The sequence below is a fragment of the Sciurus vulgaris genome (assembly GCF_902686455.1).
Source record: "Sciurus vulgaris genome assembly, chromosome: 2".
NCBI lineage: Eukaryota > Metazoa > Chordata > Mammalia > Rodentia > Sciuridae > Sciurus > Sciurus vulgaris.
The window spans coordinates 89,264,139-89,289,282 of record NC_136462.1 but is presented as its reverse complement, the minus strand read 5'-3'; the positions used below and the strand labels follow the sequence as shown (position 1 = coordinate 89,289,282).

The following is a 25,144-nucleotide window of genomic DNA, read 5'->3' as shown; positions in this document are numbered from 1 at the left end:
TATAATTGGAGATCAATAAAATGATGTCCTTATTTCTTAAAAAATGATTTCCATTTTAAAATGAAATCCAGTGTGGATGTTTTTTAGACCATTATGCATCGTACTTCATAGAAGTTCATAAAATGCTGGATGGTTAGAGTGGGAAAGAGTCCTTGACACCGTATTTTCCAGACTCTTCCTTAACATTTTATTTCCTTATTAAAAGTATTCTCTTTTTTTTGGAAGTCTTCTAATTGTGGTAGCTTTATTAACTTGCACTATGGCATCATTAGCTTAGTGAGAAGCCATTGATATTGGATTTACTGTCAACTAAGCCCCACCTCCCAGTCTTCACATATTCAGTTTTGTTTTTTGTTTTTGGCAATATAGAATTTTTTATTGGTTCCTTTTAGTTATACATTAACATTGGGATTCATTTTGATGTAATTATAAGAGCATGGAATACGGTTTGCTCTACTTCAGTCCCCTGTACATCCCCTTTTCCTCTGCTTCTTCCACCCACTATTCCCTTCACTCGACTTTACCGATCTGTTGTTAACTTATATATGTATTTTAAATTAGTGTCTTGTAGATATACATGATAGTGAGATTCACTGTGGTATGTTCATATGTATACATAGGAAGTAGATTCATTCCACTGTTTTTCCCTTAACCTGTCCCTTTTCCTTCCCCCTCAATGCCCTTCATCTAGTCCACTGATATTCTATTTTGAGGGAATCCTTCCTTCCATCCTTTTTTCCTTTCTCTCTTTCTCCCAGGTCCCACCTCCTGTATTGCTTATTTTGCACTAACTTCTGCTTATCAGAGAGGACATTTGAATTTTGACTTTTTGGGTCTGGCTTTTTTCACTTAGCATGATTTTCTCTAGTTCAATCCATTTGAGTTCTTTATATATACTGTATATTAATACCCTGAGGAGCAGGTAGCAAGGATTTTCTCCCATTCTTTAGGCTCTCTCTTCATGCTCTTAATCACTTCCTTTGCTGTGCAGAAGCCTTTTAATTTAATGTCATCCTCTTATTAATTTTTGGTTTTATTTCTTGTACTTTAGGAATCTTGTTAAGGAAGTTGGTTCCTTGCCTGGCTTGTTGGAGTGTTGGGCCTACGTTTTTTTCCTAGCAATTGCAAAGTTTTTAGTCTAATTCCTAGGTTTGGTCCACTTTGAGTTGACTTTTGTGCAGGGTAAGAGATAGGGGGCAAGTTTCATTCTTCTACATACAGATTTCCAGTTTTTCCAGCACCATTTGTTAAAAACGATATCTATTCTTCAGAATATTCTTGATAATAATTCAGTCTCTGGATGCTTCTATAGATTGAGAGCTACCAGAAGTGATACCTGAAACAAAAATGTAATTCTTAAAATTGATGTATTATTTTAATAGTTTGCTCATCAGACTTTTATTCAGTGCGAATTTCATTGACATTCATTGTAAGTGCAATCAAATATTAGTTGTGATCAATGTTCTAAAAACCAAAATTATACTTTATTGGCAAGGGCTTACATAGCTTTAGAATACTTGCATTGGAATATGTTGTAGGGTCAGTTGTGTCACTGTCTAGGCATTGACAGTGTGGTATGTGCAATAAAGGAACACGTGGCATGTCTAGGAGAATAATTTGTCCTACCTGGATGTGCCAGGGAATACTTTATGGAGTAAATATGCTGGAGCTGGGCTCAAAATACACAGGAGGGCCAGGTGCTTGCCTGTAATCCCAGTGGCTTGGGAGACTGAGGCCAGGAGGATTGAGAGTTCAAAGCCAACCTCAGCAAAAGTGAGATGCTAAGCAACTCAGTGAGACCCTATGATTAAAATACAAAATAGGATTGGGTTTGTGGTTCAGTGGTCCAGGGCCCCTGAGTTCAATCCCTGGCACCACACACACACACACACACACACACACACAAAAGTAGGAGTCTCCATAAGGTGTTGGAGGATGGAGGCATGGTGTGACAGAGAACTACAAGTAGTGAATTTTGAATCTGAGATCCACACAGTGGGAGCTAAGACTGAGGGGATAGGCAGGGCCCAGACTGAAAAACCTTACACCTGGTTCTATGGCTTTTCTGCAAAGGATGAAGTGAATGGGGCAACTGGTAGCACTGAGACCAATTAGGAGGCTCAAGCAGCCACTTAAGTCAGTGATTCTCAAATTTTCAAATAGTTGTGCTTCAGGTTGTCAGTTCTTCACTCTTACTTTTTGAATCAGAATCTCTTGGTGGTGGCCTTTGCATATTTTCCAGGCTATGCAGATGATTCTGAAGCATGTTGGAGCTTGAAAATTACAAATGAATGATGAGGTCTGAACTAAGGCAGTGAGAAAAAAATCAAGTGCCTTTGTTATAGAGGTGCTGGATACTAGAATGGCGAGCATTCTTGATGACCGACAGTGTGTAAGGAACGAGGGAGCGGTAGGATTCTGGCTTGAGCAACTTTAAAAATGTCATTCATGCTAGTTTCCTTTGTGGCAACACAGAATAGAAGATCTGTGGGAGAGAAGAGAGGAAATTTACGTTTAGATATAGGATCAACTTACCATCCCAAAATATCCCTTTTTATTGCTTAGAAATAATATCAACTTTGGGCAAAATGCAATTCTGTCAATACCAATATTTACTGGTATCAATGAAGTACTTTCATTATATAATGCTTATTCTTTTCAAAGGACATAGCTCACATTTATCAGGCACTTTGGTTTATTGCATGTCTATTATGTGATGACTTTTGGGCTAGATCCCATTGTTATTATCATTTTACAGTTGATGAAACAGAGGCTCAGAAAAGTTAAGTCATTTCTGTGAGATCATCTTAGTCAGGAACAAAGTAGAGTCAAGATTCTAAACTCTTAAAGTTGCCAAGCCCTGTTTTCTTCCAATCATTATACACCTAACTTTAATAATACAGATGGGCAGGTTTTAAAACTTATTATTTATTTATGATGAACTTGAAGTTAGTCTAAGATCTCAAGCTGTTAATTATCAGAGCAGGCACCAGAATCCAGAGGGCATGCCCTCTGCACTATATCTTTCTGCTTTTCAGGTAATTGCAGAAGTTGAGTTTATTTCCCTACTTGTTTTATGTACAGTTGAACCTTTACTCTTTCAAATAGGATTATTTTAAAGAACTATAAGTATGGTTTTGAAGGGAAGGAATTTGTTTAAAAAGCACAACTGGCCAGATGTGGTGGCGCATGCCTATAATCCCAGTGACTGGGAGGATGAAACAGGAGGGTTATGAGTTCAAAGCCAGCCTCAGCAACTTAGCAAGGCCCTAAGTAAGTTAGTGAGACCCTGTCTCCAAATAAAATATAAAAAAAGGACTTGGGATCTAGCTCAGTGGTTAAGTGCCCCTGGGTTCAATCCCTGGTACAAAAAACAAAAACAAAAACAAAAACCACAACTGACCCTTAAGACTCAGTTGCTTAGTAGGGGTCTGTGACAGCAGTGCATTACCAACCTGTGAATTATTACATTTTTTTAAAAAATTAGGAACATGACCTTGATGATGAAAAAAGTACAGAAATAACTCCAGGAGAAATAGTTCTGCAGAAGAACAAAGAGGCACGTGATCAGCAAAATCGACTGAGAGAGATAGATGAAAAGCTGAGAAAGATCAAAGAAAACATGGTAAGTCATTGTTATTTAAAGCTTAATTGTGACCAGTAATTATACTAAAAAAAGATTTTAATTTCCTTTGAACTGTATTTTTTCTGTTTTTTGTTTTGTTGTTTTCTTTTTTAAATTGGTGTCCTTTGACTATTTTATGATCATTCATATGTGTTAAATCATATGTGAATTTGTCATTAAGAATTTAAGTAAAAGATAAATATATGATTTGTAGAACTTAGAATGGTATTATACTTAAGTAACTTATATAACATTATAAAACTGTCAAATATTTCCTCACTAATGATCCATACTCCAATATTCTGTCCAATAATGATGTAAATTTTTCATGAAAAAATTTGGTAGTTCTTCATAAAACCATTCTTTTTTTAAATTATTTTTTTATTTTTTTTAATGTAAACAAATGGGATACATGTTGTTTCTCTGTACATGGCATACCATTTATGTAATCATAAATTTACATAGGGTAATGTTGTTTGATTCATTCTGTTATTTTTTCCCTTCCCCCCCACCCCTCTTTTCCCTCTATACAGTCCTTCCTTTATTGAACTTATAGCTTAAACATCCCACTTTTGTTCATAATTAATAATATATTAATAATTAATTAATTTTAAAACATTATAAATCATTTTGAGAATACTGCATTTTTTCATACTCATGATTCAAAGATAATGATGAAGGTCCTTTTTGTGAAGATGTATGAGAAGTATTTAATTCTTTTGTTAAATATTAACAAAGATAAATAGTTCTAAATCTATAATTTTATAGTCATGATTTTATGCAGAATATTTACATTAATCAAATATTTTAAACAGACCTATGATTATTTCATATATATGTATATATGTGTGTATATATATATCCATAAAAGTTTGCATGTACAAGTGGGACTGATAATTAGGACAAGGAGTATCTCTTTGAAAGAGAAGGGATTCCTTCATTTGTATTTGATTTTTTAATCTCTCCATTTTTTAATCAAGTATTTGATTTTTTAATCTCTCCATTTTGAAGATGTTTGTCTCTGACTCTCAGTGAATCTTAGGTAGGGAACAATATGATGACAATGTTTTTAGTAAAGATAATATAACAGCTGTGTGCAAATGAACAGGAAGAGTGATGATCCAGAAGGGAGGATGTTGTAATTATAAAAGAACACAGGGAACTGAAAATCAGTGAGATTTTCAAGAACTTTGAGAAAACTCAACAGGTCTTAGTGATAGAATAAATGTAGGGAATGACATTATAAGTAAATGAAGAAAAATGGGATCCTGATTCTAGGAATGCTACTTGGGAACATTCTCAGTGGTGACAATATTAAGACTGGCTTGATATAATTTTCTTTTCTTTTTTTATTTGTTGTTTTTAGATATACATGACAGTAAGGTGTATTTTGACATATACATGCATGGAATGCAACCCATTACAATTTTGATCCTATTCCTGTGGTTAAACATGATATATGGAGTTACACTGGTTGTATATTCATATATATGCATAGGAAAGTTATATCCAATTCATTCTACTCTTTTCTATTCCTACCTCCATCCCTTTCCTTCATTCCCCTTTGTCTAATCCAATGAACTGCTATACTTCCCCTCCCTATCCTCCCTTGTTGTGGGTTAGCATCCACATATCAGAGAGAATATCCAACCTGTGATTTTTTGGAACTGGATTATTTCACGTAGCATAATATTCATCCACTTACCAACAAGTGCCATAATTTCGTTCTTCTTTATGACTGAGTAATATTCCAGTATATATATATATGTATATATATATATAATATATATATATATAATATATATATATATATATAATTTTCTTTATCCATTCATCTGTTTAAAGACACCTAGATTTGTACCATAGCTTGGCTATTGTGAATTGAACTGCTATAAATGTTGATGTGACTGCAGTATGCGATTTTAAGTCCTTGAGTATAAGCCAAGAGGTGGTCTAACTGGGTCAAATGGTGGTTCCATTCCAAGTTTTCTAAGGAATCTCCATACTGCTTTCCAGAGTGATTGCAGGAAAGTTCTTAAATCAACTAAATTGTAAGCTAGTTGATATTCTGAACCTATTAGAAACACTCTATAATATTGTGATTTTCCAGCTACTCATAGGATATTTCTAGTTGGATACTTGATTTTTACCTAAAATTAAGCATGACAGAGATGAACTTATGATTCTACCTACATCCTATCTTCCAGGGCTAATCTTGCTAAAATTGCCAGCAGTACCCAAATTCTAATTCCTACTAAATTCTGTCATCTTGTGTAATCTATAAGCTTCATTAAATTTTAATTAGTATGGCTAATTTGTGGTCACATCCTGCCACAGTTCCATGACTTAAAAAAAATTTATTTTGATCTTTATTTTTATCACCCCTCACCATTGTCTCCTCATTCTTCGCCACTTACAACCTGGTATTTGTGGAATTTCTTGCTTCCAGTCACTCATTGCTCTTATCAGTCCATTTCATATGCTGCTTTATAGGTGTAAGCATCAAGTAAATGGTTTTGATTAGGGTTTGATCTCCTTAGAGCACCCCAAAGAGTATACAACAATCTTGACTGAGAGTCCAGTTGATCATGTCCAGGGGTCATATCCAGCTGAACTGCTCTTCCCAGCTGACTAGGAGTCTAATGGAGGTCAATGGCCACCTAATGAATCAAGTGGTGGATCAGATAGGAATAAATTCTTTGTTCTTTTCTTTATAGCTCATTTATATTTGCTTTTCATAGGAAATTTCATGATAAATGTATTGCAGGGAGACTTCATTTTATATTTTCTGAGGGATTTTTTTTTTTCCCTCGAGTTTGTTGAGGGTGAAGAAATAGAAGTAGGAATTGTTAGGAAATGTAAAGAAGTTCTTGTCTTATAGTTGTGGTGTGGTGATGGGACACTGCAAACCTGATGCAATAGATAAGGTGAGGTTTGATTGGTTTTGAAAACTGTTGGTACTTCCTCTCACTGTACATCTGCTAATCCAAGGCAAAGTGTATCATTTTCCATAATTAATTCTCCTGATTTTTGACTTCTATAATCTAGATGCATGTGTCCCTCCTGCTTCCATAATTCATGTTGAAATTCTAACCCCTAAGGTGATGGTAGTAGAAATGATTAGGTCATAGGGGTGAAGATCTCATAAGTGGAATTAGTGCCCTTATAGAACAGGCACAAAGGATGTATTCTCCATTTTTACCATGTGAGGACAGAGTGAAAAAGTGCTATTCTATGAACCAGATAACAGTTCCTCATCAGATACCAAATCTCTTGGAACCTTGATCTTAGACTTCCCAGTTTCCAGAACTGTAAGAAATAAATTTTTGTTGTTTATAAGTCATCCAATTTATGGTATTATGTGATAGCAGTCCAAAGGACAAGATACTGACCATTTATCATATTCCTTGATCATGTATCTGTTCTTTTCTACTGTGTCTCTACTATTGTTTGGTTTTCATCTCAAAACCTGAGTTCTTTAAGAAACCTTATATGTTATTCCTGTGTAATATGAAGTTTGGTAACACTTATAGGAATATCATAAATAGTAGGAGTTGGTTGTTCGTTGTCTGTTATGTAGAAATAATATAAACAGAAGTAAAGAAACTCAAATTTTCTAGTTTCATCTTTCATATTGAACTTCTGTACTTCTAATCAAAACATGAAGCTAAAAAAAATAACACCAACTGCTTCAGTGTTTTCCATAATTGTCTTTAATTTTAGGAGGAATCTTTTAGAATTAAACTCTTATGGGGGAAAATTTAAATTGAGAATTTCATCAATTTTATATTTGTTTTAATTCTGTTAAATTCAGGTTAAATTAATTTGCTGTATTTGTTAAAATATAGTATGTGAGTCCACTTTTGTAAAACCATTTGTGTATTAATATTTCTATGCTTAAGAGAGATAACTGGAATGGATTAAGTTCACCAGATACTAATATTACTTATTTCTGGTTATTGGATTTTTTTTTTTTTTGTACTAGAGATTGAACCCAGGGATACTTTACCACTGAGCTACATCCCCAACCCTTTTTATCTTTATTTTTGGAGATAGGGTCTCACTATGCTGCTGAGGCTGGCCTTGAACTCTTGATTCTCCTGCCTCAACTTCCTGAGTTGCTGGGATTACCCGGTGTGTGTCACTATGCCCAGCTGGTTGCTGGATTTTTAAGTGATTTTTATACTTTGTACTTTCAAATAATGTTTTCTTCTTCTTCGAACATATTAAATTATTTTTACATGGAAAAAATGAGCTGGTTGTTATCTAAGTGGAAAAGAATGATATAAGTGTAGAACAATTATTGAATACCAACTCTGAGGCAGATACCATTCTAAGTACTTTTCAAACATTGAATTGTCTAATTTTCACAACTACTCTATGAGATAAATACTACTATCATTATTTTATATATGGAAAAGTGGAGGCAAAGAGAGGTTACTTAACTTATTCAAGGTTATACAGTTAGTAAGTGAAGGTGATAGAATTGAAATGATTAATTTGGAATAACTGCTATACTGCTTTTCTGGTACTTATTTTTCTTTTCTTGATGTATGTGTATATATATATATATATATTTATATATATGTTAATTAAAAGGTAGATTTGTTGTGACCAATGATATTCATGATCAAATGTTTGGTTCTCCTATATAAATTTTAGTTTCATAATTTTGTGTTTAATATCAAACACTTTTAGAGGCTGTTATCTATGTTTTTGTTTTAATTGCTTAGTATTTCATAATAGTCTATAGATTCATTATGTACTACATGATCTTCAAATTCTTTAAAACTCAGTGTACGGCATAGACATCTGGTACTTTTTAGATTGTGAAACTAGAGATCTGAGTCTTTGTTTCAATTGTATCAGTACCCTGTTCTGTGACCTTGAATAAATAATTTTGTCTCTTAGACACTTCATTTTATTACTTTCAGATCAAGACTGTTGAACTAGATGACCTCTGTTGTTTTATCTGTGATTCTTGCTTTTGTGAGAATTGATATTATTTATAACATATAGTATAGTACCTAAGGCTCAGTTTGTATGCTTCCTAAATATTTGGTATTAATTAGATTAAGTCTTCCATTGAAAGTTACTTTTGGAAGTGTAGTAACACTTTTTAGGAAAATGTGAGATTGCCTTTTACATATGGAAACTAGTCTACTGCTTACCAACCAGAGAATATAGTTTATACATGGGATATAGTGGAGCCAGACTGCTTGGGTTTGAATCTTAACTCTGTATTTACTAGCTATTTGACTTTGCACAGGTCACCTGATTTCTCTATGCTTCAGTTTCCTCATCTATGAAATGAGGATAATTATAATTAATACTCATATCTTATGGCTTTTATAAAGATTCAATTTACACACACACACACACACACACACACACACAGTACTTAAGATAGGCCTCCTGGAACATTGTAAGTGCCATTTACATATTATTTTGGTTATTAACATCATTAATATGGTATTCACATAAGCTTGTTTCTAGAATAAGGAGGAATAGGACATGGTAGAGGGTGAAATTGAAAATGGTTGGATAATCCCTAGAAAAGACCTAAGATGTCCTTTTTCCAACTCAGAATGAAAGAAGAGAAGGGTGGACCAAGAAAGGCAAGTGTAGAGATGAAGAGGAAGTGAAAAATTACTCTGTAAATTATAGAGCAAGTTTTTTGATGAGGGTGAGAGGGTAGTGTAGAGGAGGAAAGGACTGGAATAGACCCTGTGAGTATGAGAACAATACAGTGGCAAACAATGAAGATAGCCAGTTGAAGTTGGAGCTAGTAAGCCAGATTTGAATGATTCTCTGAGAGCCCTCAGTAGTCCTCCAGAAATGGAGATAATGGCTGGTGAGCTGAGGCTGGGATTAGGAGAGATTGGGTAAATGCAATGGAAGATCAAGAGAGCAAGGAAAATTGATGCTACCTGTGAGTTCATAACTGAAACAAATATGTTAGTCAGTTTTTTGTCACTGTGACAAACCCCCAACAAAAACAACCTAGAAGAGGAAAGATTTATTTTGGTTCAAGGCTTCAGAGGTTTCAGTTCATGATTCACTCTTTCCATTGCTTTGGGCCTGAGGCAGCATATCATGGAGGATGGCCATGGTGGAAGAAAACTGCTTAGCTCATGATAGTCAGGAAGCAGAGAGAGAAGGAGCTGGGGGACAAGAAATACCTTTCCTGCACACACCCCCAGTAACCTCTACTTCCTTCAACCAGTTCTCACCTACAGTGTCCACTGCCTCACAGTAAACCATTTAGCTATTAGTGGATTAATCCACTGATGAGAAGATGAGGTCAGGGTCCTCATGGTCTAGTCACTTCCAAAAAGCTCCACCTGTGAATTTTGCTGCCCTTGGGTCAGGTCTTCAACATACTCATCTTTGGAGGATATTTTATATCCAAACCATCACAAAATGTAACATGTGTACCTCACATATATGGTGCTGGGCCCCTCTTTGACCCAGTTTTATAGCTTGTATATACATAGCACAGAATATCACGAGAATATCAAAAGAATGAGGTTAGGTCTATATGTCTTGAAAAGATGTCTATGATAGTATATTAAGGAGAAAGAGCCAGTTGCATAAGACAATGATTAGTGTGATTTAATTTTTATAAGCAAAGTCATAGAAAAATTCTGGAACAACATACACCAAATGGTTAACAATGATTACCTAAAAATAATGGGAATGGGGAGTGGTGGAGAGGTAAAGAAAGGAAATTAGATTTTTATATACACATTATTTAAAAGGAAAAGTAGGTTGAGATTATGGGTGTTTTGCATTATTATGTATTTCTTGACTTTCTGAAATATATATGTATTGTGTTTGTAGACAAAAAAATTAATGTTTATAAATATGATGCATATTAATGCATTCAAAAGATTACTATTATCTCTCAGTCAATAGTATTTAAATATTTAGAAAAAGAGGGAGTTATCAGTAGGAATATTGTTCAGCCTTACTAGCAAATAAAATTCATATTTTAACAACCTTTAGGCACTATGTACACTTGTCACTGAGCACGAGCAACAACGTGACATAATTATGTGATAGTGTGAATGGTGTGAATGTGGGGCAATAATATATGAACTTTATTGGTAGTTTTCTAAATGGGTGATATTTCCCCTTGAAAAACAATTGATTAACAAATATAATGGGGTTATCATATTATTTGTATGTTGAGTGATACAATTTTACTTTCAGAAATATTTTCAAAGAAATAACACCCAAGGAAAACCAAGTCAAACAAAACAGGGAACAAATGCTCTCAAATGAAGGAATATAAAATCAATTTGCATAATACTAACCCAATTAATACTATGGTAGGATGATAAAAATGACAAGTACATAGACTTCATCAATATAGTACTTTTAATTGGAAATACATGCTATAAAGCATAAAAGTAAAATTTTTAGAGTTTACCAATTACAAGTATGTAATCTCTTTCTCATACACACATGCACATATACCCGAAGGGAAACAGAATATGTGCTAATGACTTACATTGATTGTTTTCCACTTTCTTTTCCCTAAAGAAAGGGGAGTCATAATTGAGGACATTGTATAATTTCACTGTTTTATTTAGAAATGTTTTAACTCGTTAATGTAATGATGGACTTCCTTTTTTAACATATATACTTTTTTTTTGTTTTAGTTGTCAGTGGATCTTTTATTTATTTTTATGTGGTGCTGAGTATCAAACCCTAATTCATGTTTTGTCTTATTTTCCTGAAGTATTGAATGTTACACTGTGTAATAACAGAACATTTTAAATTTCTAGGGCAAGGTAAAAATGCCTTTTGTGAAGATGTATGGTAATTATACCTTTTACAAATCAATATAATTTAATTTTAGTTTTTGCATTTCCAAAGAAGAATCAGTAATCCGATTTTATGCCATTGAACCTCTTAATGATAAATAAGAATAGTTCTCCAAGATGGTTTGTTAGTAATGTTAGGAAAAGCTTTCCATGGTTCTAATAATTCTAAATGCATTGACTACACTCGTTACGTCTGTATTGTGTTTCCTTTTGATTCTCAGATTGAACTTCATTCATTATTTTCAATTTGAAGTCTCTACTATTTCTTTCTACATTCTTTCCCTTTTTGGTTTCCTGGAAACCTCTGAGCTTGGCCTTGTTTGGTGAACTGCATTATTATTGCATCAGAATGTTTAGCACCCTAAGCTCTGTTGCTGAGCATTGAAGAATGTGGTTCACAATGGATGGTAAATCCCTGTGTTCTTATTCTTTATTTTGAACAAGCTCTTATCATTTAACCTGGTAGAAGAGTATACAGACCCTGGTCAGTAGGGGATTTCTTCTGGATGGAGGGTCTACCTTACATTGTTAAGCATGCTATAGAATCAGAATTCTAGAATGTGAGAGCTAAAGGGGCCTTAGTGGTCACATGGGCCAGTTCTATAATTAGGAACAAAAGTATTGAATAGTTAAATGATTAAATAAAACACAAAACTCACAAATAGTTAATAGTAGACTTGAATCACTCCTTAGTTCCGACACCTCAGTCTGAACTTTTCAATAAATCTGATCTCTCTAAAAATACAACTGGGTAGATCAACCAATTTTCAGCTCAGATTTCTGGTCATTGAAAAATGTAGGCTTCGCTTTAAAACCTTTAAACTGATATCAATCAGATGTACATTGTTTTCAAATTTATCAGATCTCCAGACAAACCTGACATGCCAGTGGTTAAATAGGAAGACCAACTAGTGTGCTTTGGTATTCATACATTAATTAAGGCCTGACTGGAAAAGTAGTTATGTGTTCTCTGGTGTCATTGTTTAGAATGTAGGAATGAGTTTAATCTTTTTTTTTTTTTTTCTCTTTTTTTTCTTCATTTTTTACAGCTTTTAGGAAGATGACTAAAATAATAACATTAAAACACAGAGTTAGTATTTTTATGCCAGAATATGCAATAATGATGCAAGATATCTGGTTCTGAAATATTGAGAGGGAGATTTTTTACTAACAGTTAAATAAACATATTTTCCGCCTATAATCATGGGTACAATTTGAAACAAGTAAGTAGAACGTAAAATTTTCAGAAGCACTCATACATTTCTATATCGTTTGATGTAGAAATCTGGACAAAACTCCTTGCAACTGAACATTATCATTTAATAGTTGAGAAATAGCATGTAGTATAGTTTAAGTTGTGGCTGGTGTGCATGAATTACACCAGAATGAATTACAGCAGGAAGTATACATGAACTAGTAACCTTTTAAAAGTTATTGGCTACATACTACATTTTAATGTAATTTAGAGTAAATTGAAACAATCAGGTAGCATGCTTTGGAAAGAAGATGTTAAGGAAAAATTCCTTAATTTTGTTCAAGTATCATTTTTTAAATTCATTTATAAAATAGATTAGTAAATTTCAGATTCAAATTAGTTTTGGAACAAGAGGGGCTATAAATATCCTTTGTATTCTGACTATACTATAAATGTGTTTTAAAAATTACTAAGGATATTTGCTTCTAGATTATGATTTTTCACATGTAATAATGCAGAACTGATATTGTTATAGAAGGTATGGGTATTATTCTGTTTCTGGAATAATAATATGCTATCTAATAATGAAAGTTATGATGGCAACTTTGTTTGATAATATTACCTGTTTTTCCTTAAAGATTTTTTAGTTGAGCAGAGGCTCTAGAAAGATAATATGACTAGTTATATATTAGCACAGGTCACCTTTTGTTTTATGAATTAGTTTTCAAAACTTTTGGTTGAGGCCTTGTGTCACAGGTATGGTTACATGGATGGAACAAGGACATGCAAATGCTTCAAGAAATAATCAAATTATTAAAATAAAATAAGTATCAATTTCTTTTATCACACCTAATACCACTTTTAGTATTCTTTTAGTATGCAAAATTATTGAATGATTCTTTCTCAAGTGTGATATTAGCAGTATTTATATATGGCTTTAAATCCTTGTGTTATTTTTTTCAGCTAATTTTTTTCTTTTTCTTTCTCTCTCTCTCTCTCTCTCTCTCTCTCTCTCTTTCTCTCTTTCTCTCTCAACCGACAAAACTCCTTGTATCCTCAAGGATTCTAGAGATTTATCAGTCCCCCCCCCATCTGCAGTTTCACATTCTGTAGTTTCAGTTACTCCTGGTCAATCATGGTCCAAAAATATTAACTGGAAATTTCCAGAAATACACCATGCATATGTTTTAAATTAGGCACTATTCTGAGTAGTTTGATGAATCTTGGGCTATCTTGCTTCATCTTACTTGGGATGGGAATTATAACTTTATCCAGAGTATCCACAATGTAAACACTACCCACTCACTAGTCACTCAGTAGCTGTCTTGGTTATCAGATCATGTCACAGTACTACAGTGCTCATATTCAAGTAATCCTTCTTTTATTTAATAATTACCCCAACAAGAATGGTGCAAGAATGGTGATGCTGGCAATTTGGATATGCCAAAGAGAAGCTGTAAAGTGCTTTCTTTAGGTGAAATGGTAAAAGTTCTCAATAAGGAAAAAAAATTATATGTTGAGGTTGCTAAGATCCATCTCCCACTGTGTCCTTCCCAGTGTCTAGTGACCCCTGTTCCAATCTGCTCTATGAGACTTACTTTTCAGCTTCTACAAATGTGTGAGAACATGTAACATCTTTCTTCTATGTCTGGCTTATATCACTTAACTCAGTGACTTCCATTTTCATCCATGTTGCTTCAAATGTAGGATTTCATTGTTTTTATTTCCTGAGTAACATTTCATTGTGCATCATACTGCATTTGCCATATCCATTCATCCATCACTGGATACTTTGAGGGATTGCAAAACATGGCTGTTGTTAATAATGATTCAATAAAGGTGGGAGTAAAGATGTTTCTTTGATATAATGTCTTCATTTCATTTGGATACATACCCAGTAGTGGGGCTGTTGGATCATGTGGTTCTGTTTTAGTTTTTAAAGGGATATCTAAGCTGTTTTCCATAATCGTAATTATGTTGTAATAATTTATATTCCCACCAATAGTGTATGAGAATTTTTCTTTCACCATATCCTCACCAGCATTTGTTATTTTTGAACTTTTTGATGATAGTCATTATAACTGGGGTGAGGTGATATCTCATTGTGATTTTGATTGGTATTTCCCTGATGATTAGTAATACTGAGCACATTTTCATTTACTTATTGATCATTTGTATGTTTTCTTTTAAGAAATATCTATTCAGATCTTTTTAAATTTTTATTAGTTGTTGATGAATCTTTACTTATTTTTTGTATGTGGTGCTGAGATTTGAACCCAGTGCCTCACACATGCTAGGCAAGCACTCTACCACTGATCTACAATCCCAGCCCCTCTATTCAGATCTTTTTAGTGCATTTTAAAATTGGATTTTTTGTTGTACAGTTTTTTCAAGTTCCTTATAAATTCTGGATATTAATCCCTTTTGGATGTATAGTTTACAAATATTTTCTTCCATTCTATAGAATGTTTCTTAACTCTGTTGATTATTTCCTTTGCTATTCAGAGGCTTCTTAGTATCATATAATCTCATTTGTCTATTTTTACTTTTATTGCCTGTACTTTGGGGTCTTATCCAAAGAATTTTGGTTTACACCAATGTCTTAAAAATGTTTTTCCTATTTTATTGGTAGTAATTTCATAGTTTAGGATCATACTTTTAGGTCTTTGATCCATTTTGAGTTAATTTTTGTGTGTGGTGAAGAATAGGGAGCTACTTTCATTCTTTTGTATTTGTATATCCAGTTTCACCAGCATCGTTTATTGAAAAGACTATCCTTTCTCTAATGTATATTCTTGGTAGCTTTAAAAAAAAAAAACAAATTAGGGACTAGGGTTGTGACTCAGTGGTAGAGTGCTTGCCTGGCATGTGTGAAGCACTGGGTTTGATTCTCAGCACCACATAAAAACAAATAAATAAAGGTATTGTATCCATCTACAACTAAAAATATTTTAAAAAATCAGTTGACTGATTTTTATGCTTTTTAAAACACAATTAATCATAAATATATATGTATATACACACATATATACAAATAAGTATAATCATAACACACTAAAATATTAATAATAAACACAAGATCAGTACAATAAAGCAAGCAGATCTGGGGAGGAAGGAGGTAAAGGAGAAGGTACTGGGGAATGATATTCATCAAATTATATTATGTGCATGTATAAAAATAACAACGAATCCCTCTATTATGTATATTTACAATGTATCAATAAAATATGATGTAAAACAAAGAAATTGGTTATAAATATTTTCTATTTCTGGCTTCTATGTTCTATTGATCTATGCTTCAGATTTTATGCAAATAACAAGTTGTTTTGGTTAGTATAGCTTTGTAGAATGTTTTGAAGTTATATATTGTATTGTTTCCAGTTTTGTTGTTCTTGTTCAAGGTTGTTTTGACCATTCAGGGTCTTTTGTGCTTCCATATGAATTTTAGGATTTTTTTATAGTCTTGTGAAGAATGTCATTGGTATTTTGTTAGGGATTATATTGAATCTATAGATTGCTTTAGGTTGTATGGACATTTTAATAATATTAATTCTTCTAACTCATGAACATGAGAGATCTTTCCATTTTTTGTGTTCTCCACAATTTCTTTCATTCATGTTTTATAATTTTCATTGCAGAGATTTTTCACTTTCTTGGTTAAACGTACTCCTAAATATTTTATTTATTTTTTAGTTATTGTGAATAGGATTACTTTCTCGACTTCTTTTTCAGCAAGTTCATTATTGATGTATAAAAGTACTACTGTTTTTTTTATATTGATTTTCATGTTCTGCAACTTTGCTGAATTTACTTGCCAGTTCTAACAGCTTTTTGATGGAGTATCTAGGTTTTTTTCTGTGTATAAAACATGAGTATTGGACTTCCTTTAGAAAGAACAGTTTTTAAAGCATGACTGTGCAGGCAGAAAAGTAAGGGAAATCCTTGGAGGATAGAAATGACAAGACAACATTAATTAGGAGGGGTGAATTACCACTGGAACCAGCATTTATCCCCGTATTTTCTGCTGATCTCTGAAGGTCTAAAGCATGGGTTTTAATAGGCCATATGTAGGGGGTTCAGGACACAGAGCCCAAGAAAGAATAGGAGGACAAACAAGAACTCTTCCATTTAGTTAGTGCACTAGATGTTTAAAACCTCAGTGAAAGAACTAGGGAAAACCTACTTTAGAGAGATCTTTGATTGGGGATGGAATGGAGTAAAAGGTCTCTTGAGAATTTTAAATTTCAAGCCTTCATGAAGGTAGATTTTGGGATTTAGTTTGTACTACTTGAGGTGCTTGAAAAACCCAAGTTGAATATTTGGTTGAAAGTGGTCTTAGGATGGTAGAACTCCTGACTCACAGTAGAAGGAAAGGGAAATGTCTCTGGAAGAGTGCAGTTCAAATTCAGACATAATGAATTCCCACAAATAAAACCTAAGGACCATGAACTCACAATAAAGAACTACCCTCCCCCTGTCAATACATAAGGAAACAAGCCATCATGAGCAAGAATTAATAGAAAAAACATACAACAGAATGAATTCCACATAGACTGCAGAATTTGCTGTGCTCTATTTCAGAATGTAAAATAAGTCTGTTTAATGTATTTAAAGAAATAAAAGAAGCTTTTGAGAATATGGCAAAGGAAAATTTGAAATGGAATCAGATAGAACTCATAGAAATGAAAATATAATGGAAAAGGAAATTCTTAGAGTAGTCTCTTCCTTGGTCCCTTATGCAGAATCCTGGCACTTATGGTCCTCTCATCTTTATATAGGTTTTCTAAAGCTTCGCATCATAACTCTAGTGAGACCAACAAAGTCAGAGAAAGCTTTTCCATAACAGCTCATTAGCCTCTGACCCCAAGAGCAGAAGAAGAAAAAGATATAACCACACACAACCTACATTTGCAAGAATACATCACTCTTAATTTTTTTTCCTCAGCAAGGTAGTTTTTTCCAACTGTTTTTTTCCTTTCTTACTACTAGTCTTAATTTTCACTTTGTTCCTTAAAATGTTAACTCTCGTTGCTTGAACTTTTTTTATTGAACAGTTTTTAAATTAGAACACATACCAGATTTAATAAATAAATGTACTTCCTGACACATTAAAACTGCTAATAGACTTTATTTTTCAGGGTAATGTTTGGTTTACAGAAAAATTGTGCAGGAAGTACAGAGCTCCTGTATACTTGCCCCTGGTTCTGTGAATTTTAATAAATGGCATAATGTTAGGTTTTTATCATTATAGTATCATACAGAAAAATTTCACTGTCCTAAAAATCCCTGTTATTTATTTCTTTCCCTATCTCTCTGGGCCTCTGGAAACAGTGGTTTTAAAATTCTCTATGATTTTGTCTTTTCCAGAATATAATTTACTTGGAATCATACAGTATATAACCTTTTAAATAATTATTAGACTATTTTCTGAGCAATTTTAGACTTACATAAAAAATGAGCAAAGGGGACAGAGAATTCTGATGTACCCTCTTAATAGTACCCCTCAATTTTCCCTGTTAATATCTTGTGTCTTGTGGTACTTTGTTATAATTGGTGAACCAATATTATTATTAACTATAGAACATAGTTTACATGAGAGTTCATGTTGTAATCTCTGGGTTTTGACTAATGTATAATGACATACATAACATTACAGTATCATACAGAATAATAATTTTGCGGCCTAATAATCTCTTGTTTTCCACTTATTCCTTCCTCTGTATTTCCCCATAAGCCCCTGGCAACTGATCTTTTTACTATCTCTCTTTGTCCTTTCCAGAATGTCATATAGTTGAAAGTATGTGGAATCTTCAGATTAGCTTCTTTCATTTAGCACTATATATTTAAGATTCATTCTTGTCTTTTTATGATTGACAGTTTATTTCTTTTTATCACTGAAAAGTATCCCATTGTATGGATTATTACTCATTCATCCATTGAATCATATCTTTATTGCCTTCCAAGTTTTGGGAGTTACCAATAAAGCTTCTATAAAATTACTGTGCCAGGTTTTTGTATGAGCATAAAATTTCAGCTTATTTGGAATAAATAGCTAGGTGTGCAATTAATAAATTTCTGATAAGCTTATATTTAAGTTTGTAAGAAATTTCCCAAAACCATTCAGATGGTTGTGGTTTCAAAGGTCATGTATGATTCAGACAGAAGCACAGTATCAGTTCATCTATATGGCCATCCAGTGTTATATTGAAACAACAGTGCCAGAATCAAAGAGCAGAAAAGCAAGAGGAGAGGGCCATAAATATATCCACATTAAGTGGTTCCTAGTACACCAGACAAGTGGTGATCAGAGTACCCTCTGGCCTTGCACCCAATGCTCCCTTGTGTGCAAATGAGAGAAGACAATGCTAAAGTCTGTTGTGAATTTTAAGTGTTCTCTATATATTTTGGATATAATTTCTTTATCAGATATGGGTTTTGCAAGCATTTTTTTCATTCTGTAGCTTATCTTTTCATTTTCTCAATGCCTGATATGTGAGGGTTTATATAAAAAATTAGTTTGAATCATATGTATTGCTCTTTTTTATAGATTCAAAAAATGATAAGAGTCTTGGCAGTTTTGTTTAGTTCAACCTGATAGGAACCAGGATTTTTCTCCATTTTTTTTCCACAGGTGCACTATCCATCAGTAGCAAACCATGATTTTGTGCTTAAGGTGATTCTAGGCAGAAATTAAGCTCATATTTGAATCAAAAGTAGTTGTACATATTATGATCATACAATCTCAATTTAAAGGATAACTGGGGTTTTTGACTTCTTTAGTCATCAAGCATTGAAAGGGCCGTTATTCTAAAAGTTTTTCCATTTAAAGCTATGTTTGAAATGGAATGCACCTAGAAATGGCACAGACATTCCTGTGTCCTCATTTTTTGTTTGGGAAGTCTATTCATCCTCTATAGATGCTCAAGAACTTTTGCTTTAAGATTCTGTTGCTGAAGTTACATGGGGGACCAATGAGATGGTGAGTGCCTTGCATAGACACTGGTGGACAATATTGCCTCCTTACTGGAGCCAAAGGATATCCTCTCAGATATTTGTAATAATTTTCTCTGGACCTCAAAATGGAATCGCTGAGCTGATTTTTTTTTAGAGCCATAATTCATAGTCATATTTTAAAAATCACTGTGGTCAATGGGTTTAGATTAATTTTACTTATTCTGTTGAATAGAAAAAAATTCACATGTAATTCAATGCAATCACATTTCTGTATATTTATGTGTAAAACTCTCAAGAGTGGAGTATAGATGCAAGCTTTTGATCTAGTAGGAAAGAATGGGTCTAGTCAACAAATATAAGACAGAATAAAACGATGTGAGAAAAATGCAGAGAAAGTGCAATATTTGTTCAAAATAGAGAATAATTATAGTGGAAAGATCTGGAAAGACTTCGTGGAAAATGTGAAATCTGAGTTGAGTCCTGAGGAATGAGTATGGTTTCTCTTGGCGTAGATGAGTCTGGGTGTTAGTGAAAGAAAATACTGTGGAAAAAGGCCATATATGGAAAGCGTGGGCCATTTTAGGGTACAGAAAGATCATTAGCACTTAGGATTAATCATATAAAATTTTGACTTTCAGCCAATGACACAAGGATATCACATTTTAGAAACACGAATTTTGCTGAAGGAAGACTTTGAATGTGGAGTTCCTGTTTGGGAGCCAATCGCTTAGTGAACTAGAGGTGCTGTTAGCTCAGGGTGGATACCCACAGCCAGTGTACCCTCTCCCACTCTCAGTTTTGGCATGGCATGGGCCTTTGCACTTTTGAGGTCTTAAAAGCTAGGTTTCAGTGACTTTCTAAGAAAAGGACTTTCTAGTGGTAGTGATTGAAAAGCAAAGGTGGCAAAGACAGTGGGTACTTATTAGCAACAACTCTTCAGATAAATTTGAGTAGAATGCTGAATTTGATATTAGATCAGATCAGTGCTCCTCAGGAATGCCACTGATGAAGACACATTATTTAAAGAGAATACTGAGTCTTGCTAAGTTAGAGAAATGGTAATAAGAATCCTGACAAGAGAAACAATATTCTAGACCTGCACTGCGCAATATAAATACAATGCAAATAGTGTATTTTAAACATCTAATAGTCACATTAAAAAAGGTAAAAGAAGCAGATGAAATTATATTTAACTTGATATATCCAGAATATTATTATTTTAACATGTATTTCAACATGAAAATTAATGGAATATTTTAAGTATTTGTATTAAGTCTTTGAAATAGTCTCTATTTTATACTTAGAGCACATCTTGATTTGGTCACATTTTAGTGCTCCATAGGCACATGTGCATAGTGGCTATGGGACAGGTCAATTCCAGAAACAAAGTTATTTGTTATAGTATACAGACATATTAGTATAATTTAAAAAAAAGGAAATGTTTTCACCTAAAATTTTAATTTTCTAGGATTGTAGAGGATATAGTCCTAAAATAAATTTTTAGGAGCCTGAACACTGAAGAAAAAGTTCTCATGGACAATGCTTAACGTGTTTTTTTTAAAGTGAGTCTGACCTGAGTTGTTAGATTAGATCTAAAAAATGATGGCTATGAAATGAAAATTGAATTAAAAGAATTTTTGAAACCACCTGTGTAATCTTGGAAAAAAGAGAATCCTTTCAGTTTCACCTTTTAGATACATCAAGAGGTAGGAAAAGTGTATCATTTTACAATTATTCACAAGGTCTATCTAAATGATGGGAATTTGCGCAATGTGTTTGACCATTGTGCTGTTACTGGCTTTTTCCTTCTTTAAATTGAGAGAGCTGAGAAAAACAGACTTGGAGAAAACATGGCAGGCTATATTATTTCATTTTTGTAGCTGTGGAGCTTGATATCAACTTGATTTGTATTTGCTTCCTGAAGTTAGAAATCACAGACAGTTTGTGTACTGTCTGCTAATGTGCTTATTATTTATCCCAGTTCATTTGATGAATGAAGTATTCATAGGAAGGGTGTTTAACTCTTTCCTTTCTTTTGATCAACCAGCATTTAAATACATGTTTTAGCGCCCTATTCCAATGAAGTATTTCACACTGAAAGTACTACAGAATACTTTTAAAGGATTTTTGCAGTCATATAGTAAGTTTAGGTGCTGTTGTTTTTCCCCAGGACCTAGATGCACTTTTTGAATGCAGCGGTTTCTCTTCTGCCCAACTAGAAACAATGGACTGCTCAGGAAATAAGGAAGAAGAATTTGTTGAAGATTTCTCTTTAGTTATTAAGTGGTCACGCAAACATGATTGTTTTCATAGTTAAATGGCTTTTTAGAGAACTCTGGCAGCTCAGAAAAATATAAAGAAGAAAAGAAATGTTACTCATACAACCCATAGCTAACTCTTGACTATTATTCTGCATGACATTTTTTTCCTGCTTATATTCTCCCTACACACTCACATCTCCCTCATTCAAACACACACATAGGCGATCCAAGATGGTGGACTAGAGGGTGACTGCATCTCCAGTCACTCCAGAACCCAGGATTCAAGAAGGGAGGCATTGAGAGACTCGGACTAAAATAGAGCCATGGGGTGAGTCTCCCCCACCCAGTGAAGCGCTGCGCCGGGCGGCAGGCCCGGATTCGGGTGGCTTATTAGAGTAGGGCAGGGCAACTAGAATCTTCCCCAGGCAGCCCTGTCACTCCAGTGGTGGGCTCCTCCCACAGGGCCAGATTCTCCAGCATCTCAGAGCAGGCCCCCCAGTGAGAGCCTTCCTGCACAGAAACAAGCTTCAAGTCCCTGAACCAGGGCGGCGAGTTCTGCCCACAGGTTGCTTCAGGGACCAGGGACAGGGCAGCCAGGGACTTCCCCAAGCAGCTTTTGCAGCCCGGCCCCCTCCGGCGGGAAGCGCCTTTCCAGGCTAGCTTCTCGGAGCAGATCCGCCCAGTTAGAGCCTTTCTACAAAGAGCCAGCCACAAGTTCCCCAAGCCAGCGGAGACCTCTGGCCCACAAGCAGCCTCTGGGACCAGGGTTAGGGCAGCCAGAGACTCTCCAGGCGGACCTGCCCCCGCCTCCCCCGCACAGGCTTTTTTCCACTGGGCGATCCAAGATGGCGGACTAGAGGGTGACTGCAATCTCCTGTGCTCCAGAACCCAGGATTCAAGAAGGGGAGGCATTGATGAGACTCGGACTAAAATAGAGCCACGGGGTGAGTCTCCCCCACCCGGTGGAAGCGTGCCCGGGCGGCAGGCCCGGATTCGGGGTGGCTTATTAGAGTAAGGTAGGGCAGCTAGAGTCTTCCCCAGGCAGCCCTGGCACTCCGGCAGTGGGTCTTCCTCCCACAGGGCCAGATTCTCCAGCATCTTGGAGGAGAAGGCCCCCCAGTGAGAGCCCTTCCTGCACAGAAACAAGCTTCAAGTCCCTGAACCAGGGCGGTGAGTTCCTGCCCGCAGGTGGCTGCAGGGATCAGGACAGGGCAGCCAGGGACTTCCCCAAGCAGCCCGCAGCCTGGCCGCCTCCAGTCGGGAAGCGACCCTTCTCCAGTCTAGCTTCTCGGAGCAGGCCCCCCAGTGAGAGCCTTTCCACACAGAGCCAGCTCCAAGTCCTGGAACCAGTATGGGTAGGAGCAGCTTTCCTTGGAAGCACTGCATTTTTCAAGGTACTCCAAGACTTCAGGCTACTGAAGGCAGGAAGGTGATACCACTGGAAGTCTACAGGGACACTATAAGCCAATTGAAGAATTCTGCATATATCACAAAGTCCCACGACATCTGGACCAATATGAGGAAAACAAGGGAAGAAAATGTCCCAAACAAACCTAGCTACTATATCAATAAAACCCAATGATAGCACAGCAGAAGAAATGTCAGAAAGGGAGTTCAGAATGTACATAATTAAAACAATCAGGGAAGCAAACGAGGGAGATGGACGAGCAAATGCAGGCATTGAAGGAGGAGGAGATGAAAGAGCAAATGCAGGCATTAATGATCGCACCAATCAACAGTTAAAGGAGCAAATACGGGAAGCAAGAGATCATTTCAATAAAGAGAGATATTGAAAAAAAACCAAACAGAAATCCTTGAAATGAAGGAAACAATAAACCAAGTTTAAAAACTCCATACAAAGCATAACCAATAGGATAAGTTCTGGAAGACAGAACCTCAGATATTGAAGACTGTCGCTGACTCTTTGCGGTACAAAATCCATGGATATTTGTCACCGCTTGCAGCAACAACTTGCACGGGTCTTATGGGTGGTGGAGTGGAAACTGAGCTACTTCTATCTTTCTCTTTAGTGCACTGCTTTCTTACTTGTTTGCTTATAGAGGATAGAGGAAATGAGGCTTACTTGCTTTGAGAGGAGAGAGAGAGAGAGAGAGAGAGAGAGAGAGAGAGAGAGAGAGAGAGAGAGAGAGACTTTGCTTTCAGAGATATCTATGTCTTCTTAGTTTTCTGCTGCTTCTTACTGGTGCGTCCTGCATCCTTTGAACTAAGGGTGCGTCTACCTAAGGTGCTTTGGTGATGCGTCTCAGTTCTCTGCTCTGCGATCTGCCTTACACCGCTTTCTGCTAGCTGCTGTATTTTTCCCTCTAGCTGCTGCCGCACGTCTTCTGCTGCTGTCTTTCTACTAGCTGCTGCCGTCCAGCTGTCTCGCTCCGCCTACGCTTATATCACCTCCAGGAGGCAGAGAGCAGGGCCACGCCTCTTACACAAAGATTAGCAAGAGGCTAGATGTCCGAGCAGGCACAATTAGGAGTGCTTGAGAACACGTGCGCATACATTGTGTGCGTGGACGATAAATCACCTGAGTGTGCTTATGTCAATTAACCTCCTCGCTGCCGATGTGATCAGGTGCCATTCTGGCACGGTCAACATGGCACAGCCCTTAACAGAAGACAAATATTTAATCTTGAAAACAAAGTTGACCAAACAGAAAAGATGGTAAGAAATCATGAACAGAATCTACAAGAATTATGGGATATCATGAAAAGGCCATATTTAAGAATTATTGGGACTGAGAAAGGCTTAGAGAAAAAACCAAAGGAATGAACAATCTATTCAATGAAATAATATCAGAAAATTTCCCAAATCTGAAGAATGAAATGGAAAAACCAAGTACAAGAGGCTTATAGGACTCCAAATATACAAAATTACAACAGACCCACACCAAGGCACATTATTATGAAAATACCTAACATACAAAATAAAGACAGAATTTTAAAGTCCGCGAGAGAAAAGAATCAAATTACATTCAGGGGTAAACCAATAAGAATATCAGCAGATTTTTCAGTCCAGACCCTAAAAGCTAGAAGGGCCTAGAACAACATTTACCAAGCCCTGAATGAAAACGGATGCCAGCCAAGAATCTCATACCCAGCAAAACTTACTTTCAGATTTGACGATGAAATAAGATCCTTCCATGATAAACAAAAGCTAAAGGAATTTACAAAAAGAAAGCCAGCATTGCAGAACATTCTCAGCAAAATATTCCATGAGGAAGAGATGAAAAACAACGATGCAAATCAGCAACGGGAGGAACTAT

The 25,144-nt window shown here is 35.3% G+C and overlaps 1 protein-coding gene across 7 annotated transcripts in view; it reads left to right on the top strand.

The window, feature by feature from the left end:
- FSIP1 (fibrous sheath interacting protein 1) overlaps positions 1 to 25,144 on the top strand; it is a 226,089-nt gene that overhangs the window by 67,872 nt on the left and 133,073 nt on the right. For 5 of the 7 annotated variants that reach the window (XM_079125955.1, XM_079125954.1, XM_079125952.1 and 2 more), the window contains one exon: positions 3,488 to 3,629. In XM_079125955.1, coding sequence (XP_078982081.1) covers positions 3,488 to 3,629 — 142 coding nt within the window. The remainder of the gene's footprint in view (positions 1 to 3,487; positions 3,630 to 25,144) is intronic. The other 2 variants (XM_079125956.1, XM_079125957.1) reach the window with 1 other exon arrangement.